At 37.1% G+C, this 9,839-nt stretch overlaps 1 protein-coding gene across 1 annotated transcript; it reads right to left on the bottom strand.

Moving 5' to 3' along the window:
- Window positions 1-4,806: 4,806 nt before the first annotated feature.
- On the bottom strand, window positions 4,807-5,733 carry LOC123388394 (olfactory receptor 4P4-like). The gene has a single exon (XM_045067972.1). It carries the CDS (start codon window positions 5,731-5,733, stop codon window positions 4,807-4,809), a length of 927 nt encoding a protein of 308 aa, XP_044923907.1.
- Between the last annotated feature and the right edge of the window lie 4,106 nt (window positions 5,734-9,839).

The raw sequence follows: 9,839 nt of genomic DNA, 5'->3' as shown, positions 1-9,839 counted from the left end.
ACTGGACCAGATGGACATCACAGATATATTCAGAATATTTCATCCCAAAGCAATAGAATACACATTCTTCTCTAGTGCACATGCAACATTCTCCAGAATAGATCACATCCTCGGTCCTAAATCAGGACTCAACCGGTATCAAAAGATTGGGATCATTCCCTGCATATTTTCAGACCACAATGCTCTAAAGCTAGAACTCAACCACAAAAGGCAGTTTGGAATGAACCCAAATGCATGGAGACTAAACAGTATCCTTCAAAAGAATGAATGGGTCAACCGGGAAATTAAAGAAGAATTGAAAAAAATCATGGAAACAAACGATAATGAAAATACAACGGTTCAAAATCTGTGGGACACAACAAAGGCAGTCCTGAGAGGAAAATATATAGCGGTACAGGCCTTTCTCAAGAAACAAGAAAGGTCTCAGGTACACAACCTAACCCTACACATACAGGAGCTGGAGAAAGAACAAGAAAGAAACCCTAAGCCCAGCAGGAGAAGAGAAATCACAAAGATCAGAGCAGAAATCAATAAAATAGAAACCAAAAAAACAATAGAACAAATCAACGAAACCAGGAGCTGGTTCTTTGAAATAATTAATAAAATTGATAAACCCCTGGCCCGACTTATCAAAAAGAAAAGAGAAAGGACCCAAATAAATAAAATCATGAATGAAAGAGGAGAGATCACAACTAACACCAAAGAAATACAAACTATTATAAAAACATACTATGAGCAACTCTACGCCATAAAATTTGACGATCTGGAAGAAATGGATGCATTCCTAGAAACATATAAACTACCACAACTGAACCAGGAAGAAATAGAAAGCCTGAACAGACCCATCACCAGTAAGGAGATTGAAACAGTCATTAAAAATCTCCAAACAAACAAAAGCCCAGGGCCAGACGGCTTCCCGGGGGAATTCTACCAAACATTTAAAGAAGAACTAATTCCTATTCTCCTGAAACTGTTCCAAAAAATAAAAATGGAAGGAAAACTTCCAAACTCATTTTATGAGGCCAGCATCACCTTGATCCCAAAACCAGACAAGGATCCCACCAAAAAAGAGAGCTATAGACCGATATCCTGGATGAACACAGATGCGAAAATACTCAACAAAATACTAGCCAATAGGATTCAACAGTACATTAAAAAGATTATTCACCACGACCAAGTGGGATTTATTCCAGGGCTGCAAGGTTGGTTCAACATCCGCAAATCAGTCAATGTGATACAACACGTCAATAAAAGAAAGAACAAGAACCATATGATACTCTCAATAGATGCTGAAAAAGCATTTGACAAAGTACAGCATCCCTTCCTGATCAAAACCCTTCAAAGTGTAGGGATAGAGGGCACATACCTCAATATCATCAAAGCCATCTATGAAAAACCCACCGCAAATATCATTCTCAATGGAGAAAAACTGAAAGCTTTTCCGCTAAGGTCAGGAACACGGCAGGGATGTCCATTATCACCACCTCTATTCGACATAGTACTAGAGGTCCTAGCCTCAGCAATCAGACAACAAAAGGAAATTAAAGGCATCCAAATCGGCAAAGAAGAAGTCAAATTATCACTCTTCGCAGATGATATGATACTCTATGTGGAAAACCCAAAAGATTCCACTCCAAAACTGCTAGAACGTATACAGGAATTCAGTAAAGTGTCAGGATATAAAACCAATGCACAGAAATCAGTTACATTTCTCTACATCAACAGCAAGACAGAAGAAAGAGAAATTAAGGAGTCAATCCCATTTACAATTGCATCCAAAACCATAAGATACCTAGGAATAAACCTAACCAAAGAGACACAGAATCTATACTCAGAAAACTATAAAGCTCTCATGAAAGAAATTGAGGAAGACGCAAAAACATTTTTAAACATGTTTTCTTGCACTTCTCAGTTTAATATGTAAGAATAGTTTTCATGTTCCTCTGTATGTAACTACCTTTTTCATTTAAACATATTGAGGAGAAAAACATTTGTCACATGTCACAGTCTCTAGAATTTCACTATATTTATGATAACTCATCAGGAACGCCTCATTTTGACAGTTTCAATATATCCATATCTTTCACAATGACAATTTTTGTTTTGAGGTATAATGCAACCTTATTACTTTATTCAAATCTTCAAAATACTCTTTATTTTACATTTCAGTGTTTAAACAATCCACCAGCCAAGTGCACCAGAGTATAAAGTGAGATAGACAATGTTGAAATTTCATAACAGCCAATGGTAATGACAAACATCACATGTCCAGAAGATGAACTTTCAATTTAAGCAAAGTCTAGGATTATATTTCTGTTTTATTCCTGAGGAACCTCATATCTGAACCTTCCTTAGATCAGCTGAACCCTACCTTTTGCAGACACATGAGCAAAAATGTAATGCTTGTTGTATAAGCTGTAAATACTGAAGTGGCTTGTTACACAGCATTATTGAGCTGACTGTAGAAGTAGGGTCTGAGGCATACTCTTGAGTCAGTAAAACCTCCAATATGTTTAGTGTAAGGTACCTTGAAAGAAGCAGTATGAAAGGCCAAGCAAGAGATAATGGGCATGAGGGACAGCACCTAATCTTGGGTTTATACATAAAGGTCAAATTCTAAATACCTAAGCATGTAGCCAACCTCCCTCTTCACTATCTCATCCATGAATAACACACTGGATAAAAAGGACACATTTATTACTCTTGGGTATGTTCCTTTCCCCCCTTCCTTTGTTTCTAAGTTATAAGAAGACGGTGAACAAAAGATGCATAAGAGCCAGGTTCACATGGACTTCTGAAAGCCTGTCTTACTGGGGAAAAACCAAACAGAAAATTTGTTATAATAAGCAAATTTAATCCATTACCAGAGAATGTAGCCTACATATGCATCAATAATAGGCTAATTAAAAACAAATAAACAAAACCACCAGAATTAGGCACTATGCCATGCAGCTATAGACCTTTCTGTTCACCCTCACATCTCTGAATTGGAGACGTAATTGCCACCAGATCAGCATCAAAACAAAATCCTGATTTAATCTGCTATTCTCTTTCTTATCTCCTTTCAACACACTTCATTATTTTTTTTTTTTGGCCTCCCTTTATGTGCTAAGTTCCCTAACTTGCAGGCAGTACACATGTAAGGGTCCTTTGGGAAGAAAAAAAAAAAAAATCTATTGCTGAATCATCATCAACTGTGGCTAATTTCTGTAAATGCACTCATCTTAAAACCAGGTTCCTACAGACTCATGAATACAGAGAAGAAACGGATGGTCCCCAGAGAGAAGGTGGGCAGAATGGTTGAAGAAAAGTAGAAGAGACAGGTTTCCAGTTATGGAATGAATCAGTCCTAGCAAAAGGCGTCGTGTAGTGAACATAGCACAGATGGTACCTACACTTGTGGTGAGCACAGCAAAACACAGAGATTTGTGGAATTACTATGCTGTACTCCTGAAAATAATGCAACACCGTGTATTGACTATACTCCAAAACAAAAAGAAAAACCAGATTTCTGTTGCACAAAGGACAATTTCTTCAAGTAAATACAACACAATTTCTTTGTGGGGACTGTGGTCAAGAGGATGGAGCACAAGAAAATAAGTCTGTGCCTTTCAAGTCTGTGCCACTAGTATAAGGGCCTGCCTGAGTAGAATGGAGACAGTTTTGCATAGTGTAAATGGTGGGTAAAAAATGTCTAAGTATGCTGCTTGCATAGATAGCAGGGAGGGTTAACAAAATGCACCCCATGTATTTAAATATCCATCTATTCAGCTAAGTGCCTATATTTTTTTTCCTTTAAAGATTTTATTTATTTATTATTTATTTATTTATTTGAGAGAAAGAAAGAGCAGGAATCGGGGAGGGGTAAGGGAGGAAGGGGAAGGGGGGAGGAAGACAGACAAGCAGACTCCCACTGAACAGGGAGTAGGTGACAGGCTCAATCCCATGACCTTGAGATCAGGATCTGAGTCAACATTAGATGCTCTAATGGTTGGTTAACCATTTAACCTACTGAGCAATCCAGACACACTTATCTATGTGACTTCTTAAACTCAGGATCCTTTATAGAATGGGAGATTTTCCATTTTGCACATTTACAAAAAACATCAGTTTATATGCTCATGAGTGATTTTTAAATGGGGTCATAAATACACCATGGAATTACATTTAAAGGATTGAAAGTGAGGTTCATTATCTAATTTGAAACTTGTAATTTCTGGAATACACCATCAACAGGGTACTAAGAGTTAAGGACTGTCTATAAGGACAGTGTGACTATGTAATTCCATTGCATTATATTATTTTAGCAGCATTGTTTATGTAAAAAGTGTTAAAATATACAAAAACATGTAAATTTTTAAGCATTGCTTCCTTATTTTATTGCAGTGGACACCACTGAAAAATGGAGTACTTAGGACCACTTTCTCTCTCTCCATAAAAGGTCTCTTAATGATCTGTTCCCTAAAGCACAGCATAACTGTCAAACCCTACAATGTTTACAGTGTGCCCTGATAAAAGTGCTATAACTTCCACTATGTCAAGGACCATGAAGGAGAGAATGTTCCAGACCACCAAACATAAGTTCCACAATAATAAAGCGGGAAGGGACCTGGAGCTCGTGGGATTTGTTCCCCTTATATCAGGTCAGAAAACTAAAGAAACAGGAAGAGGTAGTTGAGGGGCCTTTTCCCTTCACATTTTACAATGTTTGATGACAGCAAACTACCTCTCTACTTGCTGCATTTGCTAACATTAGGATTCTGTGGATAGAATGAGAGCCAGCCAAGGGTTTGAACTCCAGAGACTTCATTTCCCTTCAAACCGTGTGTCTCGGCACCACATTTTCCTCATGGCATTCTTCATGTCTGTGTTTCTCAGCGTGTAGATGAAAGGATTGAACATGGGAGCAAACATGGTGTAAAATAGGGCAAAAACTTTGTCGTTACTGACAGAATCAGCTGTGGGGACATACGTGAAGATGAGGGGTAGGAAGAACAAGAACACTACAGTGATGTGTGAGCTGCAGGTGGACAGAGCTTTGCGGCAGCTCTGGGATGAGCGTGTCCTCAGGGTGGACAGGATGATGATGTAAGAAATTACCAAGGCAACAAAGGTCACAACGGATATCATTCCTGTGGTGGTAATGACCACAAGAACCAACAGACTAGTGTCCGTGCAAGCCAGCTTCAGCAAAGGGAAAATATCACATAAATAGTGATCTATCTCATTGGGGCCACAGAAGGGAAGATCAATAATAATCAATACCTGTAGGATTGAATGGAGAAATGCCCCAAGAATCGAGGCCATCAAAAGGACATAGCATACTTGTCTGTTCATGATGACCATATAGTGAAGGGGTCTGCAGATGGCTGCATAACGGTCATAGGCCATGGCCACCAAGATGAACATCTCAGTGGCACCAAAGAAGTGGGCATAAAACATCTGGGCCAAGCAGCTGTTGTAGGAGATGGTGTTCTGCTCAGCCAATAGGTCTGTGATCAGTCTGGGAGCCACTGTGGAAGTGAAGCAGACATCCATGAATGACAAGTAGCTCAGGAAAAAGTACATGGGCTGTTCACGAAGGCGGCTGCCTCTGATGGTGAGAAGAATGAACAGGTTTCCTGACAGAATCACAATGTAGCAAAGTGAGAACACCACAAAGCAGGTGACCTTTGCATCCTCGTCACTAAAAAGTCCCAAGAGGATAAATTCTGTGATGTTTTCATGTCCCATTGCTTCTGTGGGTTTGATCATGTAGAAGAGAAAGTTAATGTACTGAAAACAGTCAACTTCTAAAACTATTGATTTATTTTAAAAGTCATTCATGTATCCAACAAATATATATTGATAATTTATTATGATACAAACACCATAGTGAGTGCTAAGGGTACAAAAAGCAGTGTGCAAAGTACATACAATGTATACCCTCTATGTATATAGTTTGTTAGAGTACACATAAACTAACTATATCACTTTGAACAAGAAGATGAATAATTTAGAAGATGAAATGTTGGGGCTTTTTATTATGTCAATCTTGAGGTGCAATTGCAGTAGTATATCTTAAGAGTTATTTTTGAATCTCTGGTTCAAATCAACATTGAGGTTTTCTGTTCTTCAAGGGCAATCTTATCATTCTCAGTTGTTCCCTAGTGACTAAATTTGTGCTGAATCCTGGAAGTTCAGTAACATCTTTAGACATCAGTGAGCTCATAATTTTTTTTAAAGATTTTATTTTTATTTGACAGACAGAGTACAAGCAGAGGGAGAAGGAGAGGGAGAAGCAGGCTAGCCACTGAGCAGGGAGCCCAATGTAGGGCTCCATACCAGGACCCTGGAATCATGCCCTGAGCCAGAGGCAGCTGCTTCACCAACTGAGCCACCCTGGTGTCCTGAGTTACTAGCTTTAAATGTGAGACTCCACCTGCCAATTTCAGAAAGTGCTTTTACCACCTTTTCATGAACATTGGGCGATGATCAGATCTTTGGGGAAAAGGGTTGCTGTACTGTACAGGGTTCTACCATATTTGTGGCTTCCTATAATTGACCCCATTTCTCTGCTCACTTTCCAGCCTAAAGCAGGAGATTTCATCCTTTCATGTCCCACGTTCTGGAGCTTCCCGGTAGGACAGCATCCGTGGAGGGGCAACTGCCTCCAAAGATGCTTTTTCACTAGATCTGCTTTACCAGCTTGTATTTCTTTGAATTGAGCCACTTTCTCACCTTAACAGGCTCACTATAGGCACATGGGTCCCAATCCTGAAATATGTTAACTAAAATGTATATACTGCTTTGGTGCAAAGTATTAAACTCTAGCTCTTACTTCATTTTGGCGAAAAAAAAACAAAGTATCACAAAACCGTTAAAATCAGGGGGCACCTGAGTGGCTCAGTAGGTTAAAGCCTCTGCCCTAGGCTCAGGTCATGATCCCAGTGTTCTGGGATCTAGCCCTGCATCGGGCTCTCTGCTCAGTGGGGAGCCTGTTTTCTGCTCTCTCTACCTGCCTCTCTGCCTATTTGTGATCTCTGTCTGTCAAAGAAACAAATAAAATCTTAAAAATAATAATAATAAACTGTTAAACTCAGTGCCCAAGGGGTCAAAACATTAACTCTAATACTGATAATACTGAACACTGATAAAATGTGCCAGCCTGTTCTGAAAGATATAACAGCAACCGAACAATGCTTTTTACTTTTGATTTTATAATGTGAGTTCCTATGAGATTATTTTAAAAAATGCACATTTGGCATACAAACAGATTTTTAATGGGGTCTTAGGGAGTTTGTGGACTTTTGGGGTTGAATTCCATCCATGAACCACAGATTAACAAACTATAGCCTAATTTCTCACAAAAATCTCTGAAAATATCATTGTCACATAAGCAAAACCAGCCATAATAATTCTGGGTTATGGTGTGATTTTTTTTTTTAAGTAAACAGTTCAAGATCATTTTATCTGTGAGTTATCTATTCTATCCTTAAAAATAGAATTCCCTCATTGAATACAGAATTGTACTAAAATATACAAAAAGATTACAAGAAGTTAAAAGATTATACCATGTTTATAGTTAGGAAAGGTCACTATAAGAAAGATGTCAATTCTTCCCAAATTACTCAGTACATGCATAATTAAAATAAAAATGCTGACAAACTTTTTCATGAAAAGCTGATTCCAAAATTCAGAAAGAATTAAAACACAGAGTAGTTAAGCTAATGTTTTCAAAGGAAAAACAAAGAAAATAGATATACCTTTCAGATTTGAAGTACATTATCAAGCTATGGTAATTAAAACGTTGTATGTAGGGGTGCTTGGGTGGCTCAGTAAGTTGAGTGTCCAACTCTTGATTATGGCTCATGTCATGCTCTCAGGGTGCTGAGATCAAGCCCTGTGTTTGGCTTCACATTCAAAGAGTCTGACATTCTCTCTCCCTCTCCCTTTACCCCTCTTGCTCTTGCTCTTCTCTCTCTCTCTAAAAATAAATAAATATCAGAAACAAAGTTGTATGTAAAGACATTGCTGGGTTGAAAGATAGTCAATAATTAACACATATATATGGGAATTTATTTCATATTTAAGTTGAAATTTTATATTGAGATGAACTCTACATAATTCAAATTGATGTGAATTTTAGTAGCTGATGTTAAGAATTTGAATCTCTATCTGAATATAATATACCTCACAAGGCACAAAACATTATAATCCAGATGGGTGAAAGATACAAATGTATGGAACAAAAGTATAAAAAGATCTGAGAAATAATTATAATAGGTTTCTATTTTATGTAAGAATATTTTCAAAACAAACAGAAAAGGGAAATTCAAAAAATATGTAAAGTCTCTTTTTAAACCTTCTATATGACACAACTTCATATACAACAAACATTTTTAAAAGTGGCAAATGAGAGTCAATATTTATAAATCTTTTAAAATCAATCATGGAAGACAAATAGCTCAATTTTCTAAAAAGACCAAGTATTTGACAAGGCAATACACACAAAATAAATCAGAACTGTCCAAAAGCATATATAAAACTATTCAACCTCATTATAATCATTGAAATGCAGATTCACAAGAATGAGATAGTATAGTCCCACTCAGCAACTTCATAAAAATAAAATATAAAAGGCTGTCCATTGGGAACATGGGTGTCTCAATCAGTTAAGTGTCTGCCTTCAGATCAGGTCATGATCCCCAGGTCCTGGGATTGAGCCCACGTCCAGCTCCCTGCTAAGTGGGCAGTCTGTTTCTCCCTCTGCCTCTCTCCCTGGCTTCTGCTCGCTCTCTCGCTTGCTCACCCTCTCTCTCTCAAATATATAAATAAACAAAAAATAAACAAAAAATAAAAATAAATTTAAAAAGGTAGTCCCTTAAAATTTTCATGAGCGACACAGCAAAACTACCCCAGAAAGCATACAAAAAGATATTCTTCACAGACTCTTTCAAATTTGGAAAAGAGAAGTTGATCTAAAACCTGAGCATAGAATGGAAATAAGGGATGGTATGTTCTCTTTACTGAAAACTAGACAAATTTAATGTTTGAGGCTTATGAAATATATACCATGATAGAAAACACTAAGACACACTTCAGTGTGGAAAATATAATAAAATACAAAAAATAATCACAGTATGATAACGTGCACATTAAAAAAATATATCACAGCCACAGAATATCACATAGTTTCTATGAGAACCTCTGTTTTTATAAATTAATAGAAAAACGTGTGGAAGAAAAGATTTACTTCTCAGATATAGAGGAGGTGATAGCCAAAGTAGATTTTTGGGTTATTCAATGTTTTAATCTCTTTGTTAAAGGGATTATATTTCATTATTCTGTAATTAAAGTTAATTTTAAAACATCATTTTATAGTACATTTTAAGAGGAACACAACACATGAAACAAATAAAAGGAAGCACAATAAAAAGAGAACCTTTATTGGAAGACAGTAATCTTAAAGAACTTTTTTTAATCTCTATATTGTTTCTTCAATGACTTTAGCAAGTTTAGACATAGATGCTCTTGCTCAAGCATCATATGTCATCAATTGTCATAAAAATGTAACTATAACTATACAGGTACATAAACCTAACTCCCACACACCTTCACAAGGACATATTTGATATAAGGAAACACACACACATATATATATATATATCTTTTAAACCTGTCTGGATTTGGTCTTTATTTCAGCACTAGGTATAATTTTTTTTTTTTTATTTTTAAAAGATTTTATTTATTTATTTGACAGACAGAGATCACAAGGAGGCAGAGAGGCAGGCAGAGAGACAGGAGGAAGCAGGCTCCCCACGGAGCAGAGAGCCAGATGCAGGGATTGATCCCAGGAC

This window comes from Mustela putorius, unplaced genomic scaffold, assembly GCF_011764305.1.
Source record: "Mustela putorius furo isolate JIRA1106 unplaced genomic scaffold, ASM1176430v1.1 tig00000127_pilon_pilon_pilon, whole genome shotgun sequence".
Taxonomy (NCBI): Eukaryota; Metazoa; Chordata; class Mammalia; order Carnivora; family Mustelidae; genus Mustela; species Mustela putorius.
Note: the sequence above shows the minus strand (reverse complement) of the source record. Positions and strands in the feature narration are given on the sequence as shown.

Bases quoted from the DNA above. Each gene is read 5' to 3' on its own strand.
- LOC123388394 (XM_045067972.1), bottom strand. From the start codon at position 5,733: ATGGGACATGAAAACATCACAGAATTTATCCTCTTGGGACTTTTTAGT.